General features: G+C 46.4%; 1 protein-coding gene across 1 annotated transcript in view; it reads right to left on the reverse strand.

Moving 5' to 3' along the window:
• LOC143984131 (C4b-binding protein alpha chain-like) overlaps positions 1-13,764 on the reverse strand; it is a gene marked incomplete in the record, with an annotated part of 258,170 nt that overhangs the window by 79,327 nt on the left and 165,079 nt on the right. The window contains 1 exon segment of the mRNA XM_077484441.1: positions 2,580-2,762. Within this exon segment, the coding sequence (XP_077340567.1) occupies positions 2,580-2,762 (183 nt within the window).

Raw genomic sequence — 13,764 nt, forward strand, 5'->3', positions numbered from 1 at the left:
AGGGGATTAAATGACATTTGGCTTTAATGCAACACATGAAATACTGTACTATATTGCACGTGTAGTAATGCATCACTAGAGACCAGAAAGGTGTGAAGAAGCTCCCAAAATATTCTTAATACTCTAATGTATATGGGAATACATAAAATGTGTAGTAAATACACATAATATTTTATATTTGTATATAGTGTGTGTCTGCATGGTTGGTGTATAGGGGTGTCCTGGTAACAGTATATACCAGCGATTACAGCTCCTCTATAGAAGACATCAGGGTCCCCAGATGTCCAATTTCCTTTTTCAGCGCAAAGTGAAGACTTCCAAAACACTGCGACCAACCCAGTCTGATCTCAGCCTATCTTGCAGGGGCAGCCCGTCCATAGTGAGTGCTGGGGCACCAGTCCAAAAAAAAAAAAAAAAAAAAAAAAAAAAAAAAAAAAAAAAAGAGAAGGTCCTTAAGTGCATTGTGTTCGAATGCCGCTTTGTGGAGTGCAGAGTAGCTTCCGCCCGTCTGTAGTATATATTACTATGGCCGGGCAGTTTGATTGACATCTGAGATGTCACTTCCTGCTCTCCAATTGCGCCCAGGAGAGAGGAACCAGGAAGTATGAAAGTACGGACCTCTCGCCACTGCAACTTGGCGGGGACGCATGCCGCTGCATGCAAGGAGGGACTCCGCTGGGGGCAACTGGTGGCAGGCGACGTGGCTAGTGACACGCTCAGGGCTCCCACTGATTCTGCATTATGGTGAGTTGAATGATTTAATTTTATATTACAATGTTATAATAGAAATAATGCGCTTCAATCATCCTGACACCATAACAACGATGGTGTCGGGATGATTGAAGTGCTAACACCAGGTGTTTGAAATATGTTTATCTGCTGATTGTTAAACTTTCTAGAATACACATATTTCTATTGTTGTGTAGGATCTGGGCCAGCTGTCCCTCCATCCCCCTCTCCCTCCATCCCTCGTTCATCTCAGACACTAACTACACCACCTTAGAGCCACGCCCATCATTTCGCTAAAACCACACCCATTTTCACCAAGTGGGAGGGGTCAAAAAGAAGGGCAGGTCTGGTGCCCCCCCATTCTAAAACTTCACCAGCCACCACTGCTATCTTGTAAAGGAAAATATGTATACTTACCTAATCTAAGGGCGCTCCAGCCCGGTCATGTGATCTCCCCAGCAGCCAGCTTCAGGGGAGAGAAGAGAGCAGCAACAACGGCTGCAGGGCCTGGGCGGTGATGTCATCAATAGAATGGGGCATGCCTTGCCTCCTGTCCCTCCTCTCCCCTGAAGCCACTGCTGGGAGCTGATCATGTGACCAGCGCCTTTATATTTGGTAACTATGAACATCTCGCCTTTACAGGATAATTAGTATAGGACTTAGAATAGGGGGTGGGAGCAGGTTTAAGCTTAAATAGTATTAGCCCAGACTTCCACTTACTAGGAGATTATTCCACCAACTAGGAGATTATTCTGCTTTTATTTTGCCTTCCTCTTCCCGGATTCCTCCTTTCACAACTATAAACATTCTTAGGATATTTTTAAAACCAGATTATTTTCATTACCTTAGGTTAGACCCAGTGACAATCACTGGGTTTCTGCGCTTCTATATGTAATGCAGCCAGATCATGGCTGGTGGAAGGGGTCATCAAGGTTATGCACATAGATTACCTAAAACATCACAGCACCTTACCTTTGTATTCCTCTCTAGAGCCCTAATGCAAGCAGTGAGCTGGCTCTTAGAGAAATCAAAATGCCTTAAGAAGGTATCAGTCAGCAGACTGCCTAAAGGTAATACCCACACAGTGGTGCAACTACCAGGGTCGCAAAGGATGCACTTGCGACTGGGCACTGGCATTCCGCCACTGTTGGGGGTGAAGGGAAGGGGAAGGGGAAGGGTCAGTGCAGGCTCTGGGCTGTATGAGAGAGACGCTCTCAGCTAAGAGTCCCGCTAAGGAGACACTAGCCTGTACAACTGTGCAAGACTGAAGTTAGGCTTTAAATACTAAATCAAACACTATTTATCGGCGTATAACACGCACCTTTTTCCCCTTAAAATCAGGAGAAAATCGTGGGTGTGCTATACGTCGATCCCGACCGATCCCAGTCGATCTCTGCTGATTGTGAGCAGAGTGATCGCTGCCGAGATACACATAGCCGAGTGTACTCAGCTCTTCTTGGCTCCGCTCACAGTCACGCCCTATGATGAACACAACACAGGTCCAATGGCGGGACTGGGCGTGACTGAGTGGAGCCAAGAGGAGCTGAATGCACTCGGCTATGTATCTCGGCTCCGCCCAGTACCTGCGATCTCACCGACGCCAATTTTAAATTCATCCAAGGCTGCACTGATGGGCATTTAAATGCAAGTTTTTTTCCCCTTAAACTTCCCTCCTAAACTTGAGGTGCGTGTTACACACTGGCACGTGTTATACGCCGATAAATACAGTATGTACATTACCACTACCTTCTAATGATTTTCAAACACTTGTGTTGTGAAATGCAGTAACTAAAGTACTTGCTAACATTTACTTTTTGTGGAAGTGAAAACACCATGCAAAATGTACTGACCAACACACTTAGGGGCATCAGAACTCCAATTTCCATGAGAGGTGCAGGATACAGAAGTTTGTCCTATGAGTGCAAATTTTGCTTCATTGCACTTGTATGTTACAACGTCTTGGTAAGCATATTCTCCCTTTACGGGGCTAAATGATCCATTTGTAATAGCATTTGGAGGTGCACAACTCGGAACTGTGGAAATAAATTAAGAACTGAAAAGGAGATGTCTGTAAAAGAATGATTTCAAGTACATCTAAAGCCAAAATGTTATTCATTTTTATTTTTTTAACCACTTCAGCCCTGAGCCTCGTTTTGAGATATGCCATTTACTGATTACTTAGAACCCCCAAAGATATATATTTTTTCAGACATCCTAGGGAATAAAATGGCGGTCATTGCAATACTTAGTCACACCATATTTGAGTGGCGGTCTTACAAATGCAAATTTTTGGGGAAATACACTGAGAAAAAAAAAAAAAACAAACAGTAAAAAGTTACCCCAATTTTTTTCTAGATTGTGAAAGCTAATGTTACGCCAAGTAACTTGATACCAAACATGTCACGCTTCAAAATTGCGCCGGCTTCTGGAATAGTGACCAACTTTGGCACTTAAAAATCTTAATTGGTGACATTTCAAAAGGTCTATTTGGTTACCTGTTTTGAGTTACAGAGGAGTTCCAGTGTTATAACTGTTGCTCTCACACTAACAATCATGGCAATACCTCACATGTGTAGTTTGAACACAGTTTTCATATGCGGGCACAAATTACGTATGCGTTCGCTTCTGTGCATGAGCTTGGCAGGACGGGGTGCTTTTTTCCTTATTTTCCCTTTTATTTTTACACTGTCCTTTTAAAAAGCCTGTTTTTTGTTTATTTTTGAAACCGCTTACCTATAAAATCCTTTTCTTTGATTTACATCAGGGGACATAGAGCCATAGTAGTTACTATATGGGTTAATAGGCCACCAATAGGTGATGGACACTGGCACGCCCTAAGACCAGTGCAAGTGCACTCCCTATATAGCCCCTCCCACTACTTAGTTTTGTAGCCAAGCAATACAAGTGTAGACCAAGAAGGGAGGGACCTCTGTCTCCCCTGATGTACAGTAGGTGCCCACGATATTGTGTCAATCCCGACGCTTTTATCGGCGAGATTGACACCCTGCGAGCCCCATTGCGGGAGCCAGCGCCGAGCTGGCTCACATCGGGAAAGGAAAAATGTTTTTCCTTTCTCGATAAGTGACATGCATCGCTGACATTGAGGCCAGGTTAACACTGGTGCGGGGATCCGAATTGGATTCCCGCCAATACCAGGGACTGTATTTGGTATGAAACTTAAGGGAGAACTCCACACCAAATTTTAAATAAAAAACCAGCATGGGTTCCCGCCTCCAGAGGCATAACAGGCCCTTTGGTCTGTTAGGGGTTTTAAGGGGAACCGCCTACGTCGAAAAAAAAAAGAGTGGGGTCAACCCAAAATCCATACCAGACCCCTATTCGAGCACGCAAACCGGCTGGTCAGGAAAGGGGGTGGGGATGAGCGAGCGCACCCCCGCCCCCAAGCCGTTCCAGGCCGCGTGTTCTCAACATGGGGGGTGGGTGCTTTGGGGAAGGGGGCACCCCAAAGCACCTTTTCCCCATGTTGAGGACAAGGGCCTCCTCCCGACAAACCTGGCCGTTTGTTGTTGAGGTCTGCGGGCGGGGGCTTATCAGGAATCCCTATGTGAATGAGTATGGGGTACCCCTACCCATTCACCTGGGGGAAAAAAAAAAAAAAAAAACACGCAACGCAACTTTTCAAAGTAATTTATTAGGCAGCTCCGGGGGTCTTCTTAAAGCTCTTTTACTAGCGGAGGACCACTTATATAGGCATGGGGCGTTGTCACCGGGTGATGTCACACCCAGAGCAGGAGAAGATGCCAGAGAGCAGGAGAATAGGACGGAGAGCGCAAAGGAGTCAGAAGACCCCCCCCCCCCCCCCCCCCCCGGGACGACGAAGGAGAAAGCCGGGCTCCTCCGCTAGTAAAAGAGCTTTAAGAAGCTAGCGGAGGAGCCCAGCGAGAAGACCCCTGGAGCTGCCTAATAAATTACTTTGAAAAGCCGTGTTGTGTGTTTTTTTTTATTAACACTTTTTTCCCAGGTGAATAGGTAGGGGTACTATGTATCCCATACTCATTCACATAGGGTGGGGGGCCGGGATATGGGGGCCCTCTTATTAAAGGGAGTTTCCGGATTCCGATGTCTCCCGACCGCAGACCCTGACAACTAACGGCCAGGGTTGTCGGGAAGAGGCCCTTGTCCTCAACATGGGGACAATGTGTTTTGGGGTGGGGGGCCGCAGGGTGCCCCCCTTCCCCAAAGCACCCACCCCCGTTCCTGACCGACCGGGCTGCGTGCTCGGATAGGGGTCTGGTATGGATTTTGGGAGGACCCCCACGCCGTTTTATCGGCGTAGGGAGTTCCTCTTAAAATCCCTACCAGACCTAAGGGCCTGGTATGCCCCTGAATGCATGCAGGTCTTATTAGAGAGGTGACATTGTTGCTTATTTCTCGCGCTCGCTGCTATAGGAAAATGTGCCATTTTCCTACTACAGCCAGCATGAGAATGACGGGATTACGCTGGTTAGAGAAGTCGGTCATCGAGAACCAGCGCGACGGGATCGCGCTGGAAGCACAATATCGGCGGCACCTAGTGTACATCAAACAAAAGGATTTTACAGGTAAGCCATTTTAAAAATCCGGTTTTCTTTTCATACATCAGGGGACACAGAGCCATAGTAGTTACTTTGTGGGATGTCCCATAGCAATGGCAACTGAAGGGAGGGAGAGGCAACAAAAAAAGTAGGGCAAAAAGGAGGCTAGAGGACTCATACTGCAGCCTGCAGTACACTACGCCCAAAGGCAATATCCTCATGACCTTTAACATCGATTTGATAAAATCTGGTAAATGTATGAACTAACGACCAAGTTGCGGCCCTACAGATCTGAGCCATAGCGACCTGATGATGCACCGCCCAAGAGGCACCGATTGCCCTGGTTGAGTGCTTCAACATGAAAAATTAGGAATTTTCTTCTTTAAGCCGTAAGCTTGAGCAATCACTTGATGAATCCATAGTAGATTTTGATGCTGCCTGTCCCCATTTTGGACCTTCTGGCAGTATAAAGTATCTGTTTTGCGAACCTGAACGGTCACTTTTAAATAGACTCCGATTGCTCTTACTACATCAAGTGAATGAAGTGCCTCCTCTTCCCTAGATTGAGGCTCTAGGAAGGTGGTAGAATAATATCCTGTTTTCAATGAAAACCTGTCACCACTTTTGTTAGGAACTCGGGATGAGGACGCAAAACCACCTTATCCTTATGCATGATCAAATATGGCTCTTTGCAAGACAGAGCCGCTAGTTCCGATACTCTTCTAGCAGAAAAAATGGCCACCAAAAAGATTTTTCTTGTCAAAAGAACCAAGGGAATTTCCCATAAAGACTCAAAAGGCTGACCCTATAAAGCCGATAAAATGAAATTTAAATCCCATGGATTTAGAGGTGCCTCGATAGGGGGATTAATCCGTGTTACCCCCTGAATAAAACTACGGACCAGAGCGCGAGAAGCAAGAGGCCGTTGGAAAAAAAAAAAGGAATGACAAGACCGAGATTTGGCCCTTGATAGTACTCAAGGCTCGCTTCATTTCTAATCCCATTTGCAGGAGATCAAGGATCCTACCTATGACATACTGTACTTCCTGGGGTGCCAACTCCTGGATCCACACCAAGAAACATATGACTTCCAGACTATAATAAAATGATTCTAGAAGCCGGCTTCCTGGCAATAACCAAAGTAGACACTACTGAGGGAGATAACCCACGTCCTTTAGAATGTGGATTTCAATAGCCAATCCAATAAAATTTTGTGTCCGTAAGGTAGGATGGAATACCAGACCTTGGGCGAGAAGGTCCGGCCACAATGGCAGATTCCAAGGGACTCCTCCCACCATCTTTATGATCTCGGTAAACAAAGATCTTCTGGGCCACCAGAATCACCTTTTCTTCCCTGCTTGATCCTGCAGAGAAGGAGCGGAAGTAGCAGAACTGGAGGAAAGGCATAGATCAGTGCTAATGCGTCTAATGCTAATGCGTCTGTTCCACATGCTAGCGGATCCCTCGTTGACACAAAGTTGTCGACTGTTGTTGAATCTGGACACGAACAGGTCCACGTCTAGAATACCCCATCTCTGACATACCGCTAGGAAAATGTCAGGATGAAGAGACAATTCCTACGGAAATAATTGTTGGGGACTCAAATAGTCTGCCTGACAATTTTCTATTCCTGGAAAAAAAAAAAAAAAAAAAAAAAAAAAAAAAAAAAAAATCGCTGATCAGCAAGGAATGTTTTCTGCCCAAGCTAGAACATGATTCACCTCATTTTTTTGGGCTGCATGTCTTCTCGTGCTCGCCCTGGTGACTGATGTAAGCCACAGCCCCGGCATTGTCTGATTGAATCCTGACAGAACAATCCCATATTCTGACTGTCCAAGATTCTAGGGCCAGCTGTACTGCCAGAATCTCCAAAATGGTGATAGGCAAGGTCCTTCTGACTTGGACCATCTCTCCTGGACAGAATCTTTTTCCAGGACTGCTCCCTGGCCTAGAAGGCTGGCATCTGTTGTCACCACTTTCCAGGATACTGGCAGAAAAGATTTCCCCTTTGGGAGGTTGCTGAATATCAACCATCAATTTTAGGCTCTGACGTATGTCAGGGGATAAGCGTATTGGAAAATCCAAAGCCTGAACCTTCTTGTTGCAGACCGTCAGGATGGTTGTAGCAGTCTCGAGTGAAACTGCGCATAAAGCCTCATACACACTATCAGATTTTCTGCTGATTTTTTCCTTCAGATTTACCAAAACCATATAATATGAGGTCAAACCTTAGGAGTTTCAATGTGTATGCAATCAGGCAGGCCTTTCCACTACATGGTTTTGGTAAATCTGAAGACAAAAGTCAGCAGAAAATCTGATCGTGTGTATGGGGCTTAAGGGACAGCCTCGAAGGAGGCCACCATTTTCCATAACAATCTCATGCACAGCCGAATGGAAGGATTTTTCTTTGTTTTGACAAGTTGAATTAGTCCTATAATGGAACGGATTCTTGTCTGGGGTAAGAATACCTTCTTCTGTACAATATCTATGACCAGCCCCAAGTACTGTAATCTCCTTTAATTTTAAAAGGAGGATTTTTCTAGGTTGAGTATCCAACCCAGAGATTCCAGATAGTTTACAGCTGTGCCAGACTTTTTGGTATAGACCAGAGACTGGATGATTAAAAATAGATCTTCTAAAATAGGCTAGGACCGTTATGCCCTGCGCCCTTAATCTGGCTAAAGGAGGTGCCAGAATCTTTGAGAACACCAGTAATGCTGTGGCTAGACCTAATGGCAGGGCCACAAACTGAAAATGATGATTTTCTATCTCTAAGCAAAGAAATTTCTGATGAGTGGGAAATATTGGCACGTGGAGATATGCATCCTTGATATTGATCGATGCCAAAAACTCCCCTCCTTGCAGGATGGAAACAAATTGATGGGATTGATTCCATGCGAAAGGATCGAATATTTAAGTGCCGATTCAGATCTTTGAGATCTAGAATAGGTTTTCTCTCAATTTGGTTTTGGAACCCTGAAAAAAGGTTTGAATAAAAACCTGTGCCCTGCTCCTCTAAGGGAACCTCTGATATCACCAGCTGGGATAAGAGATGATCCAGAGCTAGAAAGACTCTCGATCCCTGGGAACATTTAGAAAACGAGGAGACGGAAACTCTCAGAACTCTAGTTTGTAACCTAGAGAAACTGAGGAAGCCTCCCATCTGTCTTGACATTATTCCTGCCAGATCTTTGAAAATTGCAGGAGCCTTCCCCCTCACCTGATCGAGTGGGGGCGCCCCTTCATAAGGAGGCTTTAGTATTCTGCTTTGCGGGCTTTCTGCCCCAAAACCTCTTTGACCCTGGTGCTGCCCTTGGGGTCTTCCCCTAGAACCTGACAGTGGAGGCTGTCAAGACTGCCTAGAGGTTGATGCCCCTAGCACAGCTGAGGAAGCACGCTTAAAAGGAGAAATGCTTAAACGTCTTCTTTACTGGTAAAAGAGCTTTTCTTAGAGATGCTTTTGGATTTATCCAGATGGTCCCCAAATAGCTATTCACCATGAAAAGGGAAACTGGCCAAGTTTCTTACACGGTGCTTCGGCTGACCAATATTTCAGCCACAGAACTCTGCGAGAGTGTACTAGTCCTAGCATAAGCCGTGAGGCTTGAATGATAGAATTTTTCATAAGAGTGTACAAGCAACCTGTCTTGTGATGCTACTCCCTCTATATTAGGATCCTCAGAAGAGGATATATTAGTATCTTCCAAATTTCTTGGAAGATCTTCCTGATCCCCTGCCTTTTGCACCTCAATAAGAGGGTCCTGAGCCCTAGATGGGGATCTGCTACGTTTAGACCCCACTATGGAGAGTGATCATAGCATCAATCTTTTCCCAAATAAAAAAAATGTTAGAAGAGAAAAACCTCCTGTGTGATATATATAGAGATATAGACTAAGACATATACTGAAGTGTCCAGCACAGCTGCAACAACAGTCTCCCCTGACAACTCAATCTGACTGGCCACATGACTCAGAGGAGGATGACATTCTTTTAGAAATGGATTTAGTTTGTTGTAAAACCATTGACCCCTTAGAGGAGGTTCCTGGTCCCTTTTCCACTCATAGCCTGAAGCATAAAAAGCAGAGGCACTTACCAAAAAGAATGTACACTACTAGGTTATAAACCAGCGCTATAAGCTGCTATTAATACCTAGCCTGGTAAAGCAATAATGTGTCAAAGGGAAATGCCTGCGTCACCAACCTGGAGGGGGGGGGGTTGTTTTGTTAGTTTTTTTAGAAAAATAATGCTTTCGGCTTGCAATTCCCCAAAGGGATTAATATCAACATGGGGGGCGCACAGTCCCCCTCCCCCCTTTCTTAACAGAGGATCAGCCTGCTTTGGCCAGAGGAGGAGGAAGAAATGATGGCTCCTGACACAGTGCTGTTTCCAGCATAAGGTGGTGAGTGCTCAATACAGACTCCGGTGGTGACACATAGGCATAACATTATAAACTTAAAAGAAGAAATTCGCAAGAAAATCCAAAGATATTTCTTAGAAATCTCCACTTACCTTCCCGCTGCAGGGTTATCTGAGATTAACCCAATCTTCACCCTTTATGGTGGGCTCCGAAACCTTCAGGAACAGGGGAACCTAGCGGTTACCCACAATCCTGGACCTGCAACAGCACCTTGCCAGTAAAAACTTCATGGCCTTACTACCAAAAAGTACTGGATCCCAGGGTCCAGCTCTCTAAAAAGAGAACCATTTGCAAGAAAAACCTTGTTTCTTCAGACACGAGGCCCAGGTATCATTCCTTAGGCCCATTAAAGGACACTCTGGACGGATCCGGTCAGCATGGCTAGCCCCAGTAAGGATTGCTTCAAGTGGAGCTCAGCACAGCGCATCTTTACTTGTGACTAGGGATGAGCTTCAAGTTCGAGTCAAACTCATGTTCAGCGAACAGTGAACAATTTGGGGTGTTCGCGGCAAATTCGAAAAGCCGGGAACACCCTGTACAAGTCTATGGGAGAAATCTAAAGTGCTAATTTTAAAGGCTAATATGCAAGTTATTGTACTAAAAAAAGTGTTTGGGACCTGAGTCCTGCCCCAGGGGACATGGATCAATGCAAAAAAAAAAAAGTTTTAAAAAACGACTGTTTTTTTTCGGGAGCAGTAATTCTAATAATGATTAAAGTGAAACAATAAAAGTGTAATATTCCTTTAAATTTTGTACCTGGGGGGTGTCTACAGTATGCCTGTGAAGGGGCGCATGTTTCCCGTGCTTAGAACTGTCCCTGCACAAACTGTAAAAAATAAATAAAAAAAAAGATGAAAGAGCGCCCCCCCCCCCCCCCCCCCCCCCCAACCATACCAGGCCACATGCCCTCAACATTGGGAGGATGCTTTGGGGGTCTGCGACTCCTCAAAGCACCATGTCCCCATGTCGATGGGGAAAAGGGCCTCATTCCCACAACCCTGGCCGGTGGTTGTGGGGGTCTGTGGGCGGGGGCTTATCAAAATCTGAAAGCTCTTTTTAACAAGGGGACCAACAGATCCTGGCCCCCCCCCCCTTTTGAAATGGTAAGGGGGTACAAAAGTACCCCTACCATTTCACAAAGAAAGTGTAAAAAATAGTTAAATGAGAAACACTTTTGAAAAATTCTTTTTTTTTTTTAATAAAGATTCCAGCAGTGGTAATCCACTCTTGCTATCCAGTGACGGATGATCATCTCTCCGGGGTCCAGCGATGGCTGATCTGATCCAGCGACGGGTGATCTCTCCCTCCAGTCCAGCTCAGCGCAGTCCATCCATGCATCCTCTGGCGCCGGCATCCCGCAGTGTCTCCGACTGTGGAGACACAGGATGCATGGATGGACTGCGCTGGACTGAGAAATCACCCATCGCTGTATCAGATCAGCCATCGCTGGACCCCAGAGATTTGATCATCCGTCGCTGGATAGCAAGAGTGGAATCTTTTATTTTTTTTAATAAAGGAATTTTTCAAAAGTGTGTTTGACTTATTTAACAATTTTTTTTACACTTTCTTTGTGAAATGGTAGGGGAACTTTTGTACCCCCTTACCATTTCAAACAGGGGGGGGCGGGATCTGGGGGTCCCCTTGTTAAAGGGGCTTCCAGAGTCTGATAAGCCCCCCACCCGCAGACCCCCACAACCACCGGCCAGGGTTGTGGGGATGAGGCCCTTGTCCCCATCAACATGGAGGCATGGTGCTTTGAGGGGTCACAGAGCCCAAAGCATCCTCCCAATGTTGAGGGCATGTGGCCTGGTACGGTTCAGGAGGTGGGAGCGCTCTCTCGTCCCCCCTCTTTTCCTGCGGCCTGCCAGGTTGTGTGCTCGGATAAAGGGTCTGGTATGGATTTTTAGGGGGACACGTCAATTTGTTTTACATTTGGGGCCCTTTACAGGCATACTATAGACACTCCCCAGGCACAAAATTTAAAGGAATATTACACTTTTATTGTTTCACTTTAATCATTATTAAAATCACTGCTCCCGAAAAAACTGCCGTTTAAAACCTTTTTTTGCATTGATCCATGTCCCCTGGGGCAGGATCTGGGTCCCCAAACACTTTTTAGGACAGTAACTTGCATATTAGCCTTTAAAATTAGCACTTTAGATTTTGAACGTTCGAGTCCCATAGACTTTAATAGGGTTCTAAAGTTCACATGAATTTTAGGTCTGTTTGCAGGTTCTGGTGCGAACCTGCGAACCGAACAGGGTGGTGTTTGGCTCATCCTTACTCGTGACCAACAGCTTAGACACTGGTGAAAAAAACTGAGGACTCCCAGTAGTGGGAGGGGTTATATAGGGAGTGCACTTCTGGTCTTAGGGTGTGCCAGTGTCCATCACCTATTGGTGGCCTATTAATCAACATAGTAACTACTATGGCTCTGTGTCCCCTGATATAAGAAATAAAATAAAATTCAGATCTCATTTTACACGAAAATGCAATCATTTTATTTTTGTTTTATTTTTTTATTTCCCTTTAAGAGCATTGGCTGGAAGTGACAGCTGACATAGTCTCTGCCCTTTCATGCTATTGAGCCGAGTGGCGGCCCTCTTTACCTCACTCGGCATCCAAGCAGTGAGGGGAGCGGGCGCGATAGTCTCCGGCGCTACTGGTGGCTCCAGTAAGCGGTGGAAACAACCGAGTGCGGCAGGAGGGTGGCCCTCTCCAGCCACCGATTAAAAGTGATCTTGTGGCGAATGCGCCGCTGAGACCACTTTTATCTGAAAGAGAAACGCATACCATTCCTGAAAATATTGGGGTTAATGAGCCTTTTCCCATTAGTTCAGTAGGAACCAGTTGAATTTGAATCCACATATGGCTTCTCCCACTCAACAGAAGTTAATCTAATGATCCAACGGGCCACTTCTGTCGAACAGGCTTATTGGAAATTTTTTGCGTGATCAGCAGAGTCCCCCTGCCATCAGAATACAGCGGGGACGATTTCTCTAAACATCTCCTGTTGTAGCAACATTTTTTACTTCTCCACTTTGTTGAGGAGGAAGAGGGGGAGACGACGGAGGAGGAAGAGAGGGGGGGGAGGAGACTGAGGAAGAGAGGGGGGGGAGGAGACTGAGGAAGAGGGGGGGGGAGGAGACTGAGGAAGAGGGGGGGGGGAGGAGACTGAGGAAGAGGGGGGGGGGAGGAGACTGAGGAAGAGGGGGGGGGGAGGAGACTGAGGAAGAGGGGGGGGGGGAGGAGACTGAGGAAGAGGGGGGGGGGGAGGAGACTGAGGAAGAGGGGGGGGGGAGGAGACTGAGGAAGAGGGGGGGGGAGGAGACTGAGGAAGAGGGGGGGAGGAGACTGAGGAAGAGGGGGGGGAGGAGACTGAGGAAGGGGGGGGGAGGAGACTGAGGAAGGGGGGGGGGGGGAGACTGAGGAAGAGGGGGGGGGGGGAGACTGAGGAAGAGGGGGGGGGGGGGAGACTGAGGGAAGAGGGGGGGGGGGGGGGGGGGGGAGACTGAGGAGGGGGGGGGGGGGGGAGACTGAGGAAGGGGGGGGGGGGGGAGACTGAGGAAGAGGGGGGGAGACTGAGGACTTTTACCCCCCCACACTGGAATCGGAGTGCATGGGTGTTCTCACCTATGCGATCCGATTCCTGTCCCAATCCACAGTTCGCACTCTAATCCGTGAACCGATCTGGCGGTGTCATTAACATTGTTTTGACATCCGCAGAAGTTCACAGAGGGCAGTGTGAACTGCCTGCGGGAGAAAATGCACTGGTTGCCGCATCGCTACAGTGGGAACCTAGGCTAAATCATATTGCCTCCCAAAAAACTTAAAGAGTGCCCCCTTGCCCTTTGTGATGACCTTAAAGTGAATAACTCAACACTAAGTTCACTATATGAACCACTTATGTATTTATAGATATTGTTCATTTTCCGAAAGCAGAACCCCTATAGAATAAAATAATGGCAATTCAAATCTTTTATGTTACACAATATTACCACAAAAGGTCTAGGAAATGCAAAATTTCAGTAAGAAAAAAAAAAGAAAAGAAACACACAAAACACAACACACATTAAACCTTAA

This window comes from Lithobates pipiens, unplaced genomic scaffold (genome assembly GCF_037356315.1).
Source record: "Lithobates pipiens isolate NorthernLeopardFrog02 unplaced genomic scaffold, aLitPip1_a1.2 Scaffold_16, whole genome shotgun sequence".
Taxonomy (NCBI): domain Eukaryota; kingdom Metazoa; phylum Chordata; class Amphibia; order Anura; family Ranidae; genus Lithobates; species Lithobates pipiens.